Below are 18718 nucleotides of genomic sequence, written 5' to 3' on the forward strand. Positions count from 1 at the left end.
AAACAGGGTATAGTGCACATTGTGCCCTGCTCTCTGGTTGGCCAGTGCTGATTGGGTGAGCAGTGTTGGCCAATCGGAGTGCAGATGTAGAGCATCACTAGCAGAGCCCTGTGGTCCCGCGTGTCCCTCACATAGGTGACTGTGCCCCCACCGTCCTGTACACGTCAGGTACCACAGCTGTGTCACCATGGGACTCCCATCTGACCGGCTTCATACTGCACACAGCTGCTGGCAGTGCTCGGTGAGAGGACCGCGCTGGGTAGGCAGCAGCACAGAACTCCAGCCCGCACAGCCCGGACTCCCCTCCGCGTTCGTCTATCCCGGCGGCTGAGGGCGTGGAGCGCGGGGCGTGTCCGGGGATCCAGCGCCCGAACCCCCCGCCCGCACCAACTCACAGCGGGAAGGAGGGGGGCTGCGAGCAGCGGCCAGGAAGTGTCCTCCGCACCAGTCGTGGGCTCTCCCCGTATCTGGAGCGACCATGGGGCTGGAGAAGGAGAAAGCCGACGCTCGCATCTTTATGGACGAGGACGAGTTCAACCGCTCCTCCGCCCCGATGCTCACAGAGAAGACCTACGAGTGTCCGCCGGACCGGGACCCGCACGACCTCAACGGACACCTGATGGTAAGCGATGCGCCGGGCGGCAGGTGAGCTGAGCGCCCCGCCTGCCCCCTCTGACGGTCCGTTGTGTTGCAGCTGTCCTTCGAGGATGTGATCGCGGAGCCGGCCAGCACGCACAGCCTGGACAAGGTGTGGATCTGCAGCACGGCGGTGTACGAGGTCAGCAAGTACGTGCTCTACAAGCTGCTCACCGCGCTGCTCGCCATCCCGCTGGCCTTCGTCATCGGACTGCTGTTCGCCGTGCTCAGCTGCCTGCACATCTGGTGAGCTATGGACTAATGCTGTTATTCTATGCCTGGCATATTGCACCCCAGAATAAGGTCTGATGCGCGTTTATTAACCATTTGCGTGGCACGGGTCGTTTTATTTATTTTTTTTCAAAGGTGGAATAAAAAGTGAGCAATGAAACTTCTTACAAAGTTTTAGATCTTTTGCTCCGTCTGCTGCAGGCGATCAGTGAGTAAAAGTTTGTAGGAACTTCTCTAGACTGCAGTATGTAAAGGGGCACTTAACGGGCAGCGCTCCCCCTACAGCTCCAGCAGGACTAAAATAACAGGGGTACTTACCTGTCCTCTGCTACCGCAATCCAGCGCTCTACCCCGCTGTCCTCCAGATGATTTCACATGACCATTGCAGCCAATCAGAGGCCGCAACATCCCCATTCTGAACTCCTGGCATCGTGATGCCCGCAATGTGAGCAGTGATGCCAGGAGAACAAGTGGTGACGCTATTATGACTACTATCATGGAGTCGGGAAATAATTCTTTCCCCCCAAATGGGGTAAATTGACTTCTGCCTCATTGGGAGTTTTTTTGGGCTTTCTCTGGATCAACAAGGGGGCTGGAAAGAGGCTGAACTGGATGGACATTGTCTTCTATCAGCCTGACATACCATGTTACGTGAGGGTGGGCAGTATTTTCGGTTATTTACGGTATGTTCACATGTAGCGGATTTACCGCTGATTTTCCACAGGAGAAATCCACACTTAATTTGCATCAGTTGGTGTCACTTTGGGGCAGTTTTCGCCCCCCCATTTGTAGAGGTGGAATCTGCCCTGAAAATACCCTGAAGCATGTCCGTTTATGCTGCGTGCGTCACGTGGTGGAATCCACGGTGGGAAAATTCCATGTGCAGTCCGTCTTGTTGATGCAGATTCATGCGAAGATTTGCATGCAGAATTTCGAAGCGAAAACAACGCTGAAACTAAAAAAAGTGATTGATCACTTCTTGATGTGGCGGCGCACGGAAACTAGATTTTCCGCATCGAAATTAATCCTGCAAATATTGCCCATTGACAGGGCGAATTCAGCACGTGGGTCTGTGTGAAAATCCACAGCAGAAAGACTTGGACTATAGAGGTGGAATATTTCCATGGAGAATTCCATGGTGTGAACATCCCCTAAGGGCCAACATTCCGCACCGCCTGTCCGTTCTGCTGTGGAGTTTTTCCACACCAAGCCCTAGCTGCAGAAGAAACAAAAGAAGCACATACATCACCTAAGAAGCGCTGTCAGCTCCGCCGCATCTTCTCCCCTGCACTTGTCTTAAGGCATCTCTTCCTGGTCTGGGATTTTCAAATCCCCGCCTCCAGGAAGCGCTGCCTCTGATTGGCTGAACACATTCTGCATTTTAATGGAATACGTGAGGGAGCGCTGGAGGTTTGGCACTTACACATACAGGGCCTTGTCTTTAAGACAAGCATGTGCTACAGAGCAGAACCGCCACCGCTGATGTGACCAGACTCGAAGCAGCGTCTGTGTCTCCAGAGGTGAACAAGCACCAGCTATTACATTCACACATGTGCAGGTCTGACTATTGACAGTTTGTGTGTACTCTTCCAGTTTTTTGGTTCCAGCCCCAGTCTTAACTTAAAGGCATCCTGTCATCTGGTTCATGCTGCCTGTAGAATGCCTGCTGCCCCCGTGGGTGTCTGATTCTGAAATGCTGCAGTGTTTCAGACTAATTACACTCTGAAGTTTGCCTCAGAGCTGAGCTCTCAGTCATTGGTCTGAATGTGCCAGCCTCTCCCTGCCCGCTACATGCAGAGTGACAGCTGTGCAGGGAGAGGCTGGCACAGTCTGAACCTGTGACTCGGAGCTCAGCTCTGAGGCAAAATTCAAAGTGTATAAAATGCCAAAGAGTTTATGAATAGGACACAACTGTGGGAGCAGCAGGCATCCATGTTCCTGGTTCATACTGCAGCCACACGTGTTCCTCTCATGGTGACTTCCAAGAGGCATCCAGCAGGATGATGCTCAGCCACACAGCAAGATGTCACAGGAATGTCCCCACAGCATTGCCACACTTCTGTGGCTGCCCGGTCACCAGATTTATCACCAACAGAAACATGTATGGGACCATCTGGGAGGTCAACTTCAAGAGCCTACGAGTTTGCACAATCTAGAGGTTCAGTTATAGCAAATGTGGACCAATGTGTCGCATAATACCATATGGAACCTGTATGCCACCATGCCTGCCTGTATTACATCTTGTATCCAAACTAGAGGTGGTACAACAGGGTACTAGAGCCCCCATGCCCACCTGTATCACATCTTGTATCCAAGCTAGAGGTAGTACAACAGTGTACTAGAGCCTCCATGCCTCCCCCGCATTACATCTTGTATCCAAGGTAGAGGCGGTACAACAGGGTACTAGAGCCTCCATGCCCCCCGTATCACATCTTGTATCCAAGCTAGAGGCGGTACAACAGGGTACTAGAACCTCAATGCCCGCCTGTATCACATCTTGTATCCAAACTGGAGGGGGCCCAACAGGGTACTAGAGCCTCCATGCCTGCCCGTATCACATCTTGTATCCAAGCTAGAGACAGTACAACAGGGTACTAGAGCCTGCATGCCTCCCCCGTATTACATCTTGTATCCAAGGTAGAGGTGGTTGAACAGGGTACTAGAGCCTCCATGCCTCCCCCGTATTACATCTTGTATCCAAGCTAGAGGCGGTACAACAGGGTAGTAGAGCCTCCGTTCAAGTGTTTAGTTTTCGGCAATAAATTCTCCCCTTGCTGTGATATTGTAATCACTTACTTATATTAACGTTACAATCACATATAGAAAGCTTCATTTAATTCCGATAACTCCTTCTAGATGCTTGATTTTTGACAGTGCCCGCTGCCCTCAGTAAGGGTAAGTTAATGGCACACAGCATATTCTTTGCAGAGAGAATCAATCTGCATGGAGTTGTTTCATTAGAGTACATTGCTTCCGGCAGGACGTGTTCACATGAATGGGACAGTCGCAGGTATTTCTGCAACTAGTGTCCCACGTCCGCTTCCCATAAGAGGCCACTGTCACTATGCTCAGCTGGTGGGATGCCTTGCGTTTCCTCAGCTTCACAATAACTCTAATTTTAGAAGCGGAGACTTACACTGCCATGCTTGCCCAGCCGGTAGATGGTGGCAGTGTTGCTGCCCCCCACACCCAGGCTCATCAGGCTGTGTATTGGAGCTCTTACAATGTTCAGAAGTCTTATGGCAGACATACTATGACCAATATTTGAACCTGAAAGAGATCACATTCCTGTCGAGAAGCATTCGACTTCTACCGTATGCCTTTGGCCCAGAGCACTAGTTGTTTTATTGCCGGCACTTATTACACCAATCGGGAGTGGGTGTCTGAGCAGGGCATTGTGCATTCAGTACTGGGCACATGTCTGATCCAGGGGTGCAAGCTTACACGTAACGCTATCGCTCTCAGATAGCTGGCCAAAAAGGATCTGTTTTCAAAAACTACTTGAGCTTCATCTTCACCATAATCACAAGATGAAGAGGCTCTGTTACTAATCCCCTCCGAGCGCTCGGACCTCCTAAGTATATCCCTTGTGTATTGTTCATGGACCTTAGTGGTTAACAAATGAACAGATCTGTTCTCCTCTGTTCTGTGCATCACTTTATGCTTTGTTTCCATATTTAATTCATCCATTTTTGGTTTTCAGGGTCGTGATGCCATTCGTGAGGACCTGTCTAATGGTGTTACCATCTGTACAAGCAATATGGAAGGGCATTACAGACAGCCTTGTAGCCCCTGTCTTTGCCAGCATGGGACGCTGCTTTGCATCGGTCAACGTGCGAGTAGATCAGCCCTTTTAACCTTAGACCACCGATGATACCAAGAATATATGGGAGCACCTAGTGATAAATAACAGTTTATCCTTCACTACACTGAACCAATATGCTCAGTCCACAGAAACTGGCCTTAACACTTCCACTTGTACATTCCAGGCCTAAAGGGGGCGTCTTAAAGGCTATCCACACCTTTTACTGGCACTTTTTTTTTCCAGTTAAATGCATGTGTTTTTATCTTACAATCATTTTTGCAATGGAATGCAATTAAAGTGCTACACCGTTTGTCTTGTGCATATCACTGTATATAGACACTGCAGTCTGTCCTAATAGGAGCTCCGTCAGTGAGGCTGGACTGGCGGCATGCTTGTCAGACCTCATCTCTCTTCTTCATGTTCTTATTAGCCAATTTATGACCACCAGAAAGATACTTTTTGTTGTGGCCATAAGTTAGCTGCTAGGTAGAGATGAGCGAGCACCCAAATGCTTGAGTCCGTGTTATTCGAGTCGAGCTTTTCGTAAAATTCGGGGAGGGGCCAAAACGGGCCGTCACAGCGGGGAGGAGACAAACTGGGGCGGGGTCGAACACGGCTTGATGCTCGTTCGAGTAACAAGCACCATAGAGTGCGTTAATACTCGAACGAGCATCGAGCTCGGCAGAGTATGTTCGCTCAACTCTACTGCTCGGTTCTTCAGGAGAAGCGAGAGCAGAGGGAAACCAAGCTGTTTACCGTGAATGGAGGCGGGCAGCTGGAATGATCCTACTGCGCCTCCATCCGATTTAACACACATCGCTCCTGTGTAAGCACAGATGCGATGGGTGGCAGTTTATGGGACGGCTGTTCGGTGATTATGCGCTTGACAGTCCCATGTAAAGGGACCTCTAGACCGCAGTGTCTATATACAGTGATATGTAGAAGCTGAAGAAGACAAAGTGTGCAACATTTTTAAGCAATCCCAATTGCACAAAATATATGCATTTAATCAGACTTGTCTACTGCATGTGTGCTGAACACACACAGCCCCCTTCTGGAACAAGAACAAGTTAATGCCCTATGAAAAAAGATAGTAGCAATCCTATTATTTATTGGGACGGGTCACTGAAAGCAATAGGGTGACTTACTCTGTAGACGGCAGCACACACAACTCGCTAATCTGGCTTCCCCATCCCAACGTGTCCATACACACATAGCAGCATGCCCATCTTGTCGTCACTTTTGGCTTTACATAACAGGGTACTTTATCAAGGACAATTTTTATTATGTAAACATTTTAATACAAATGCAATTTTTCCCCCCCAAACTGGACCACTCCTAAGCAACTTGTAAAAGTTTCTGTTTTTAAAAGATATCAACTGGTCGTATTTTGGGGTTTTCTTGATCAACAAGAAAGTTATGTCTTTGACTTAGACAGTTATGTCTAACCATTTTTATGACCCAAAATTCACATATTAGCAGAATAATGGCATTGGATATGCTCAACACTTTCTGTACTTGTCGCTGGGAGAGAAGCAAGAATAGGCTTTGTGGACTGATTAAAAAGGTACTCCAGTCAAAAACCTCTCACCTCCACTCAACTGTTGGTCCATTCAAACTCCTCCTTGCCATAGTTGTGCAGTTTGGTCAGTGGCCACTATTCTGATGATCAGTTGGTATCCCCCCCCCCCCCCCCCGTTTGCCCCCAACCAAACCATTTATCGCTTGTCTGTTTTTATAGTGGAATTCCCATTAAGGTCTTTGAAGAAAGGATGTCCAGGATGTCATGTGGACTGTTAATGACAAAAACAAGCCTTAACAGCAGACAACTGCTAATTGTCACTGGATGTGCATATGATAAATTATGCACATATTTAAAGGGGGTTTTCCATGAAAAATATTGTTTATATTACATCCAGGCCATAATTATAAACATTTTTGTATTTACAGTTAGAAACCTTTTTTAATATCTAAACAAAAGTAAGAATAGCGCCACCTGCTGTTTCTATTGAAGAGCATTTCTGTGTTCGGTCCACCTCAGTAAATGTCTCGAGGTGGGCGATCTACTCAGTCTTGCTTCTCTGCAGTAGCTCTTTCTCCCTCTTTCAACATGTCTTCTGACATCAGAGAAGACGCAGCAACTGCAGAAGTAGGCGAACATGTCACTAGTAGAGATGAGCGAACATGTCCGTTACGGACACATCCGCACCCGGACACCGGCTTTGCCGAACACTGCAGTGTTCGCGCGTAAAGGTCCGGGTGCCGCCGGGGGGCGGGGAGATGCGCGGCGGCGCGGGCGGCAGTAGCGGGGAACAGGGGGGAGCCCTCTCTCTCTCCCTCTCCCCCCCCACTCCCCGCCGCACCCCCCCGCGCTGCCACGGCGGCCCCCGAACTTTTTCGCCCGAACACTGAAGTGTTCGCAAAGTTCGGTGTTCGGGCGAAAAAGGGGCGGGGCCGAACGTGTTCGCTCATCTCTAGTCACTAGGGATCCCTCCATACACCCAGTGGAGCAGAGAGAACATGCAGGTGTGACCACCTTGGAACCATTACTGAGGCGGGCACAATAGAAACAAGTGCTACTCTAACACTAGTCTTGGACTATCTAGGGATTAAGGCATTTTTTAATAAGTGTAAATACAAAAAAGAAATGTTTAGAATTTATGGTCTGGATTTAACTATAAACCATATATTTTGTGAGACCGCCCCTTTAATTCTTCTATGCAGCATTTTTGTATATAGAGGCAGCAGATTTCTATAAGGTATTTTATACTGTTAGCTCAGCTTTCCATAACCGAATTACATAATCCTGTATGCTTTGCATATTGACTTGCCAAGGACACTGTTAACATGTACATTAATAAGACAAATGTGTATAATAACGGAATACACTGAAATGTTTGCTTGTATATTTTAAATAAATATATTGAAAGATTGTGTTTATAGTATACTCCGAGTCCAATGTGTCATTTGTATGCTATTTATGTAAGGTGGTAGGCTAGCAATCAACTTGCATCTGAATTTCCTAGTGTTTCTTCATAATCCCTAGCTTGTCCCCCATTGGGGTATGTTTACACGCAGAATGTCTGCAATGGAAAATTCCACATCAAATTTTGCAGCATTCCACATCCAAAAAGAGTCACAATTGTCTGTGTATCCGCAGCTGACTTCAGAAGATATAGCGCTCCCATCACTTCCGAACTCTTAGCGCTGTCAGCACCCTATAATGAGCGCAGCGCTGCCGATCAGGTGATGCGGACGTGCAGCATTTCCACTAAGTGTGAACATACCCTCAAATGGGTTTTCCCGTGACTTCAAATTGCTTCTCAACCACTCTGTCCTTCCTGGTTGACATGTGACTGCTGCAGCCAATCACTGCCAAGCAGTGACCTTCTATAGCCAGTGATTGGCTCAGCAGTCACATGTCCTGGTCAGCAGCAACCAGGAAAGCGCACTCTTCTGGCCCTTTGAATTGTATGGATGCCTCAGAGTATAGATTGACAAATACAACAATACACAGTATACATTACTAGACATATATTTCTGTGCATGGATACTGTTGTGTGAGGCAGGCTTCCAGTTCTGAAGAGTATCTTGGTCTTTACCCAATTACCCCAATGTACTTAATGTTAGAACATGTGCATACCAACACATCGTGTAACGTGTAAGGGCTCGCTATTATAATAAATCTGCCATAATTAAAAGTAACACTTGCATGTCTCCTCTGAGGGCACAAAGCAGACATTCATCCATAAACTTAGATGTAGAGAAACACATAGCTATAAAGTAATGTATAATAGCACACAAGTAATGCTCTGATCTCAAATTATAGTCTACACATGAGCCAAGCACCAGACGTTGAAAAGAATCACCCAAACTCTGTTATGTCCAACTAAACAAATGTCAAGAGGAGATTTTCCAAGATAAAGTTGGACTGAAAGAGAGGTGTCACACTTATGAGACGTGGTTGGCCATTAGCAGTGCTTTAACGACAGGTCTGTGCTAGAATACTGTGGGTGACAGATTGTGCTTCTAGAAGTCCTAATTAGAGATGAGCGAGTATACTCGCTAAGGCTAACTACTCGAGCGAGTAGTGCCTTAGCCGAGTATCCTCCCGCTCGTCTCTAAAGATTCGGGGAGAGTGGGGAGGAACGGAGGGGAGATCCCTCTCTCCCCCCTGCTCACCGCCGCGACTCACCTGTCACCCGCGCCGGCCCCCGAATCTTTAGAGACGAGCGGGAGGATACTCGGCTAAGGCACTACTCGCTCGAGTAGTTACCCTTAGTGAGTATACTTGCTCATCTCTAGTCCTAATATAATCCAGCGGAGAATTATAAATTCCCAGCCCACAGTCCAAGAGCACTGTTCGTTACTAAAACTTGTGTCACATCTTAAGGCTTCCTTCAAACAGTGGGGGTTTTTTTCGTAAAAATAAAAAGCTGGAAAAATCGCATTATTTTTTTGCCTTTTCAATGTCTGCTTTTTTTTTTACAGGCATTTCTTTGTGCTGGTGTTTGCACACAGTTTTTGTTTGCTGGTTTTTCCCTATAGCGAAAGCTAAGGGAAAACACCAGGAAAAAGAGCCATACCCAGAACATGCTGGGCTTTTTGAATACATAATAAGGACACAAAAAGGGAGAAACCCCACTATAAATTTCCCTCATTGTGCTTTTATTGTATCATGAGGGGAATGTCAACTTTTTAGCAGTCCTTCTCCAGCCTAAGGGCCCTTTTACATTGACCAATAATTGCCACTGGATATCACTCAGGGTAAATAAATGCCAGCAGCAACTCCATTATTCTTTCGTCCAGACCTAAGATTCAAACGATGATTGGCCCGTGTAAACAGGTGGACATTCATTTATGAACGGCTGCCTGTTGTGAAGGGATGCGGGTGGCCAGCCTGCTTCACCTCCATTCTCTGAGCGATCATCACTCCTTGAGAAAGAACAGGAGCAATTATCACTGAGACAACTGTCAGCCATTGAAGCGCCCAACAGTCATCCTCCGTACAAATGTATCAAATGTTGATAAATTTGTTGCACCTTTAAAACGGACGAGATCTAGAGTTAATTTGTATGGCATCCAGCTACTGGAGTGAGCTTACCACAAATTTTACAACTTTTTACAAAGTTGTCATTCTTAAGTCTGTCTAAAAACCTCACTCCCCCTTAAGCGTTACTCCTTTTCTAAACATGTTTGAGAAACCTCACATCTGTTTTGGGGTAAAAATCAATAGTAAATGTGTCAAGTATTTTGCACCAAAAAGGTGTAATTTACAACAGAATTTCCCTGCATCACCAGTTGGGCCTCCTGTCCACGGGCGATATGTCGCTGCGTTATCTGCGGCGATAATCCAGCCGCAGATAACACAGTGAATGCTTCCCATAGACTTAACTATGGAAAGCGCAGCCTGACGTCCACGAGCGGAGAATCATAGTGATTGAATCTCGCGAGCGGAGAAATCACGTCGTGCTGCGATTTGCCGTGGTGAGCCTTTCCTTCAGATAGGCTAAACTCGGAGACCATCACTCCCCTCCTCCACTCGCGCAGTGGAATATCGCTAGCGGTATTCCGGCAGGGCCGTGGACAGGCAGCCTTATAAATGTGCTCCACTGTTTGCAGTGTGTTTCATAATACTCTTTGGCCTACAGCTTACATCTGCAAGCGGCATTTTTTTCCCCACAAATAGGTTATGACATTTTTAGATTTATGCCACTTTTTGAGAATATAGGCATGGTTTATTGGAGGGGGCATGAACACCCCTGGCTTGACCGATTCAGTCTAATTTACACCACATACTGGTGTCAATTATACCAGATATCTACTCCAGCTCAACTGGATAGATTTGGTTTTTGGCAGCCCAAGATGCCCCAAATATATTGATGATGCTTAATTGTAAAAAGGAGAAAACGATGGACCCTGGGTGCAACCCTTGTAATGTAAAGCACATATGTCTTCTTTATTAATTAAATTATAGCCAGCACAAATAAAGCGTTTTGAGGATGCAGCTCTGTCTTTGAAAATGGCCGGAAAGAAATACAGGTGTTCCAGTGAGGTTCATATTTAGAGTTGAGCGAGCGTACTCGGTAAGGACAGATACTTGAGCGAGTATCGTCCTTACCGAGTACCTGCCTGCTCGCCCGCAAAGATTCGGGTGCCGGCAGGGGTGAGCGCTGTGTTGCGGGAGTGAGCGGGGGGAGAGACATCTCTCCCCTGTTGTTCCCGCCCGCTCTCCCCCGCCGGCGCCTGAATCTTTGCGGGCGAGCAGACATGTACTCGGTAAGGACGATACTCGCTCGAATATCTGTCCTTACCTAGTACGCTTGCTCATCTCTATTCATATTAAGACTGTTGCATGCCGATCTCAGTAAATTGTCCCTTACGTGGGGGTCCTTAATACATTGCTGGGAACTGAACCTTGAGGCCACATGAAATGAAAAATAAGTTTCCCAGGTGTATTATGGACTGGAATTTTATACCCATTTCTGCTATTGTAGATAGGTCATGACTCCAACATGTACAATAATAGACACATGAAGAACATTCAATTCAAGTGATTTTCCCATTATAAAGTGTTGATCAGTAGGGTCTGATATCTTAGATGCTGATTGATCCCAAGAGCAGGTAGTGTAGTTTATGAATAGAGAGCAGACTAAGGCCTCAAGTCCACGGGCATAATTGAATTGCGGAATCTGCGTGGGTCACCCACGCGGATGTTCCGCAGTTTAATATGTCCATAGACTATCATTGGGCATCCGCAGGTATTTAAATACCTGCGGATCGCACGCACGGGAAAAAAAGGTAGCACATAGAGATGAGCGAACGTACTCAGTAAGGCCGATTTCGCAATCGAGCACCGCGATTTTCGAGTACTTCACTACGCGGGTGAAAAGTTCTCGGGGGCGCTGTGGGTGAGCGGGGGGTTGCAGAGGGGAGTGGGGGGGAGAGGGAGAGAGCTCCCACCTGTTCCGCGCTGCTACCCCCCGCTCCACCACGCCACGCCCCACAGCGCCCCCGAGTACTTTTCACCCGAGTAGTGAAGTACTCGAAAATCGCGGTGCTTGATTGCGAAATCGGCCCTACCGAGTACGTTCGCTCATCTCTAGTAGCACACCCCATTTTTCTGCGGCTCCCGCAGGGACAGTTTCCATTGAAGTCAATGGAAGCCATCCGATCAGCAGCACTCCAACAGCTGACACTACGGACGTGCTGTGGATCAGTGGAAAAGCAGATTTTAAAAAAGCATGGCGCCAGCGGGAAGAGCGCATCCGCTGTGCAGAAGAAAGAAGATCTGCCCATGGCAGAGCAGACCCGCACTGCATCTGGACAGGTGAGTAAATGCCTTTTTCGCCTCATGTCTCCAGGCACGGGTGGAATCTGCTGCAGGATTCCACACTCAGAATCCGTGTGTGCCTGTGGACATGAGGCCTTAAGCCAAACTTCTCTGGGTGTGTGAGGCTTCTAGGGGTGATCAGTGTCTTATGACCAATCCCTCAAGGGGAGTCTCCCTATGTTCCTAACAAACAATTACAATAGAAAATTCTAAAATGCGAGAAATAAATAAATAACATGTTTTAACTTTATTTTTCCAATCCTTGTATGCCAAATATTCCCCCTCCTCACACTTAAGTGAGAGTTATGCTTAAAAACAACAGAATTATGAGCCAAAAAAGGTAAAACCTCAAAGTTAAGTAGATCCACAGATGCAAAAAGCATTTAGCAGTCTATCCAGGTCACGGTCACACCCAAACATTTTTGCGAAGAGAACAGAATGAGCAAATATCATGAAATGACTAAGTAGCTGAGGTGTGGATAATTCATGTAAGCATAGTTTTATGATGTTCTAATGCTATTGCTATCCTCTTAGATAAGCAATATAACATCAATTTCGTTTTACAGCACCCCTCCAGCTTCAGGACAAAAGTCTGTCTCGGGACCAGAGGAGGAGGAGAAGGGTATTTTACCTGTAGTTGTTCTTCTCTGTCATCTCTCCAATTCGCTGGTGCCAGATCCCATTTCCAGTCATCCAAGATAGCTGACACAATCTTCAAACGACCTGATGTTTACACTGGAAGGCCCAATGTCCACGTGTGGATTTTAGTTATAAAATTTGCGCATGGCCCCCGCACGGGGGATCCTTGCGTCTTGCTGCCCATAAGGATGAATTAGCATTCGTAGGGCAGCTAAAAGCATGCGGATGTGATTTCTTCCTGGCGTGGGGATCGCATGCATGGGAAGAAATTGCAGCATGCTCCAATTTCCTGTGGATCTCCCCTCGGCTTCCATTGAAGCCTATGGAAGCTGTCCATCTCCGCGGCACAGCCACAGCTGTTTTTGTGCTGTGCTGCGTATCCGCGGGAGAACAGGAGATTTTTTATAAAAAGTGTGCACGGCACATGTACGCGGCATGCTGCTGGTGTACCAAGCACATCCGTCAGGCAGAAGAAAGGAAGATCTGTCCACGATGGGAGGGAGACCCGCTGCGTCTGGAGAGGTAAGAAAAATGTCTCTTCTCTCTTCATTGCCGCGGGCAATGGAATCCGTGCGTGCAAGTGGACATGAGGCCTTAGGCTGTATCCGCATGGGCGAAAGCGATATCGCTACTACAAAATAGCTGTGATATCACTGCCATGTACACCCGATTTTGTAGCATCAGTGATTCTTTTTTCTTGGTTAAAATGTAGCATTGCATTGCTGCTGCCCGCGATTTTCTCACGCGATAAAATCGCACAATTTTGTAGCGAGAAGGTTAATAGGACTTTCTAATATTAAAATCGCATACCATGAAAATCACAAGTTCATGCTATGCGAGAAAGTAGCAGCCTCCATAGGGAAACATGGGCTCTGTTTAGAGCATGCCGCGATTTTGTAGTCTTGCAATGTAGTAGACTACAAAACATCGCTCATGTGGACGAACCTATAGGAAAGCATGGGCTTCACATACATGCAATTTGTAGCACTGTTGCATCACTACAAAATCGCCCGTGCAGATATAGCTTCAGACTACCAATGTACTGTACCTGCTCTCTGATTGGCCAGAGCTGCTCATTTAATCAGTACTGGCCAATCAGAGAGAAGTGCACAGTGTGCATTATGGAGTTAGAAATCTGCTGCAGCCATCCTGGAAGGTCGAAAATGGGGCCCAAAACTGGTGGTTCAGAAAGGTGGCAGAGAAGAATTGCAGGTACTATACCCTCCTGTCACGGGTTTGCCCTTTACACTATGTGCACATAATTGCATAAGATTCAGAAATTTACTATATGGGATAAACGTTTCTTATTAAGGTCTTATTCAGACAAGTGTATCCAACTTTAGTCCATTCTACACGGACGGATTGCACTGTATGAGTATGTCCATGTTACATTCATATGCATTGCATGTGTCCATATTTTTTTACTTTTGTGTATCATATGTTTTTCTCACATGTTAAAAAAGATTAAAGCCCCCCTATTTTTTTTCTAGCGTTGCTTAGCAACAATCTGTGAAAAACAAAATGCATATGCATGTCAATCTTTGTATGCTTTGTTTTTTGGTTTTTTTTAACACCCATTGATCTGAATGGGCAACTGTGATCTGAGAAATCAGACCAGGGTAGAAGCGAAAGCTGGTTTTTTTTTACATACAGAGCAATGAGTGTGTGTAAAAAAATATATATATATTAAAAATAAAAAAATTTAAATGAATGTCTGATTTGCCTAATTGAACAATTAAAGCGAGGGCAGTGCTCTAAAAAGCAGTGTTATATTGAACACAAGCAGAATTAAAACAGAGGTGACTCGCCTGGCGTGAACAGCCACTTCCCCACCGGTACGGCTGTCACACCTATCATCCAGGTTTGCCTTGAGCCTCAGGTTTTGAACTACTGCCAAAGCCCCCTGTCATTACTGGAGATCCACGGAGTGGAGAGCGTCTATGGAATGTCCACAGGTGGAATACACCCCAGACTAGCAAAGAGATGGCTCGATCAGAGGATAAAATGTTCCCGTGCTTCAGGGGGACAGTATAAATCAATCTGTATAGAAGGGTGTCAAATAGATGGGGCTGTCACTTATGTTTTGGGAAGGGGTGTAGTTCAATGTCCAAGAACCTCCCAGAAATCCCGGTTATGCCTTGAAATTATTCCAGGTGTTGTAGGTAGAGTCCACGCTTACAGCTTCTGGACCTTGAATGTCATTTTACTAGATACATAAGCAGGAATGGAAAGGGAGGCGCGTTTTGAAGTTCATGTCCTTCTTTATTATTGCCTGATTGACTGTAAAGGGTCAGTGTGCTGTCTATATGTGGTCAATTGCACACACGGATGAGAATAATGTCCGTCTGAATAAGCCCTCTGGCAATTTTTACCATGCAGTATTTTGAAGAGAGCTTCTGGGACCCATGCTAGTGGTGTGATCTAAAGATAGGTCATCAATAGTTTAGGGTGCATTCGCACAAAACCGCACGCCCACGAACATGCAAGAATGCATGAATGCAAGTCCATGCCTATTGCCCTCAATGGGGCCGCGACTGCTGCCGGCGGCCCCAGTGAAAGCTAAGGCTGACGGCAACCCTTGCAGTGATTTTTGGGGAAGGGCTTTAAATATAAGCTCTTCCCTGAAAATCATCCCAACTGTAGTAAAAAATAAAAAAATATATATACTCACCTCTCCGCCACTCTCAAGTGCCGGGGCTCAGGCACTTCCTCCCACTGGTTCTCCCTGCACTGCTGTGAGGTTGTTTCAGCAGGCAGGGATTTTAAATCCCTGCTGCTGAAAGGGCTATATCTGATTAGCCGAGCACTCAGCCAATCACAGACAGCGCTCAGCTGTCATTCATTGAATGGCTGAGCTCTGCCTATGATTGGTCACAAGGCTCAGCCAATCACAGGCAGCGCTTGGCCATTCATTGAATTCAAGCTGAATTTTGAGCCCGTGCCATGGACAGGATATAAGTTTACGTGCTGTTGCGTTAAGTACCACCCTGCCAGGACATTAACGTACGTCCTGTGGCTTTAAGGGGTTAACATTGTGGCAAAAATAAGATATATTACATCCAAAAATGGTTTCCTGTTGTGTCTTCTAGTACATTTTGTTGTGATGTCATGGCAACGAATGCAAGTAAATCATTCAGAGCATGTGGCTGAATACTTGTGTCAGACATATGGAGGACAGATAATATCACTCCTTACATAGCCAATAACATTATAGTTTTCATGCCTAGCGTACTACAGAGACAAATAGTTGTGGCAAACTGTATGGAAAGAAAAATAGTTCATAAAACATGTTTCATCGTGGTAGAAAAATGAGCAGAATCTAACAAAAGTGACATAAATCTACACAAAGCAACAGGTGAATATCCCCTTATATCCCCATAACATTAGTGTTCCCAGTTCTATCTACACTGACAGATAGTAGTACAGTCATATTACGCTTCACACAGACCACATGCGTAATAAATCTCGGTTTTACAATCTCTTATCCCTCTGCCTTTTTTGGTAAGAATCAATTCAACATCTGTACTTAGTGAAAAGTGACTATTTTTAGTGCACATTATCAAACCGTTCTAAAAAAAAATGACCAATTGTTGAAGAGCTGCCAAAAAGTATCTGGATCCGTTCTCTTCCTTGTAATATAGGCAGCGTGTTATTATTTCGCTTACACCACAGTAACACATGAAATAGCCACTTCATCTACTTGTTCTTCAAGTGGCATCAAAACTATTCTGCAACAAAGATGCATTTATTATCTGCGGCTACACTGATCTGACAGCTTGCACGAGCGTCTAAAGTATACTTATATGTGCAGCGCAGAGCATTCCTAGCCAGCGCTGGGGAGTATGAACGCCGGGACAATCCTAGGAAGAGAATGGAAGACTGGAAAATGTTTTCATGGAAACTTGTTCTGTTTACGGGAATGCTTACAGTAGTTGCTATGATTTTAAGAAATTTCCGTGTGTGGATTTAAAGTGATACAAGAATTTCTGTGAATACATGTTATAAACTAAGCTAACCCTTTCTTTGCCACAGTGATCAAAAGAACTCTAAACTGGCCAATGCTGTCTAGGTCAGTTTGCTTGCCTAAGGTATATATTCTGTCTCTTTATGGCTCTGGGACTCGTGCCTATGCATTTTCTCAAAATTAAAGTTTTTCTCACTGAATGCCGTTCCTCTAGGGAAGTACTTGGTCCAATATGCAGTGGAGCAGAGTGTTAAGGCAGCAGAAATGCAGTCCTAAGCTCCCACTCACAACCTGAAGATTGCAGGTTCAATCCCCGCATGGTTTAGGTAGCCGGCTCAAGGTTGACTCAGCCTTCCATCCTTCCGAGGTCGGTAAAATAAATACCCAGCTTGGTGGGGGGGTAATAAGTAAATTACCTGAAAGCGCTGTGGAATAGGTTGGTGCTATACAAATAACATGTCCCTTCCCTTCTTTATATGAAGACTTGTTTTGTGTTTACCACCATAGTGGTATGCATGTCCGCATTAAAATATGTTCGTGATCTGGGAGAGATGAATCTCAAAAGGGCCATATGTGTATGAGGCCTTATAGGGTACTGGTGTATCTTGTCAGCTAGGGGCTGACTGGCCTTAGCTGGAGTTACACCCCTAGCTTCCAATTGGCTGATGGACTGTCTGGATGTCCTCTATGGATTTAATCCCTCTGCAAGATAATGGCGCCGCCTGAACTAGCACACAGCGGCTATAGGCAGCAGAATGCAGCGCAATCAGTGATTGACAGCCGCTGGAGGGATGGAGATGCGAGCTGCCGCTGTGCTGTAGTCCTCCTGCAACGCTGTAAATCACCCTGGCACTCTGCCTTGTCCTGTCAGCGCTTCTGTGCTGGGCTTCTCGCCGCTGCTGTGCTTTAGGCCTCCTGCAACGCTGTCACTCACCCAGGCACTCTGCTTTATCCCATCGGTGCTCCTGCACTGGTCTCTCAGCTGAAGACAGAATCACCTCCGCTCTGGTCCCGATAATGCTGTGGAAATCTCCTCCAGCCAAGAAAGCCGCAAGGTAGCAGCGCAGGGAAGCTCTGGCCCCTTTGTGCTCTCCATCAGAACGTCAGCCAATCCACAACTTGGGGGTGTTACCTGTAACGCTGCAGGTCTCCACCCATATTTCTGGTGGAGACAAGATACACCAGTACTGCCTTATAGTACTATGCTGCATTAGGCTAGCTTGGATTTTAGTACTTTTTTGCTTGAAAACTTAAAGTATAGGATTAAGTAATTGACGACAAAATGACATAAGTTTGCAGTGTCTTCTTCCCGGGTCCCCGGCATTCTTCTTCATCTTCTTTTGGCCGGGGATTGAAAAATTCCCACCTCCTGGAAGCGCTGCTTCTGATTGGCTGAGCGCTTTGACCAATCACAGCTGAATGAGGAAGAAAAAGAGTCGGGACCCGGGGAGGACTTCTAGGTGATGTATTATTTATTTATTTTTTCTTGCAGCTAGGGCTTACTTTTGGGGCAGGCCTTATATTTCAAGCTGCTTCCCAAAAATCCCTGCGAGGTAGCCTTCATCACATTGCTTTCAATGGGGCAGCAGCAGCGCCAGCCCCATTAAAAGCAATGGGATAGCATCGCGGTCCTCTGCCACAGCTGTGGCAGGGAATTCCTTCATCCCCATGGGGAGTCACCTCATCACTGAACACTGTGACAGTGCTCCCACAGTGTTCAGTGATGAGGGGACTCCCCGCAGGGATGAAGGAGTCCCCTACCGCAGCTGTCAAAGCAGTGGCAGAGGAGTGCGATCTTCTTCCTACGTTTTCAATCGGGCCGGCTGCAGATGGCCCCATTGACAACAAGGTGAAACCCCTGGATGTGACAGTATCCAGGGGCTTCACAGTCAAGGAATCCCCTGCTGCAGCTGTCATAGCCACAGTAGGGGATAGTGATCCTCTCTTATTGCTTTCAATGGGGACGCACTATATGTGCAAATTTTAGAAATTTTTGTGTGTGACCGCACAACAAGTGCGAATAGAAAACGCATCTGAAGCTTCTGTCACACGTTTTTTATACATGCCTGCCTGAATGAGCCCTATAAAAGTGGAGGCATATGGAGTTACA

The 18718-nt window shown here is 46.5% G+C and overlaps 1 protein-coding gene across 1 annotated transcript; it reads left to right on the forward strand.

The window, feature by feature from the left end:
* The first annotated feature begins 254 nt into the window (after window positions 1-254).
* CAV2 (caveolin 2) lies at window positions 255-6353 on the forward strand. Its single transcript, XM_066591805.1, has 3 exons — window positions 255-622; window positions 695-882; window positions 4571-6353. The coding sequence occupies exons 1-3, from the start codon at window positions 479-481 to the stop codon at window positions 4722-4724; spliced, it is 486 nt and encodes a 161-aa protein (XP_066447902.1). The 5' UTR covers window positions 255-478; the 3' UTR covers window positions 4725-6353.
* Window positions 6354-18718: the final 12365 nt, after the last annotated feature.

Source organism: Eleutherodactylus coqui, chromosome 2 (genome assembly GCF_035609145.1).
Source record: "Eleutherodactylus coqui strain aEleCoq1 chromosome 2, aEleCoq1.hap1, whole genome shotgun sequence".
NCBI classification, from domain to species: domain Eukaryota; kingdom Metazoa; phylum Chordata; class Amphibia; order Anura; family Eleutherodactylidae; genus Eleutherodactylus; species Eleutherodactylus coqui.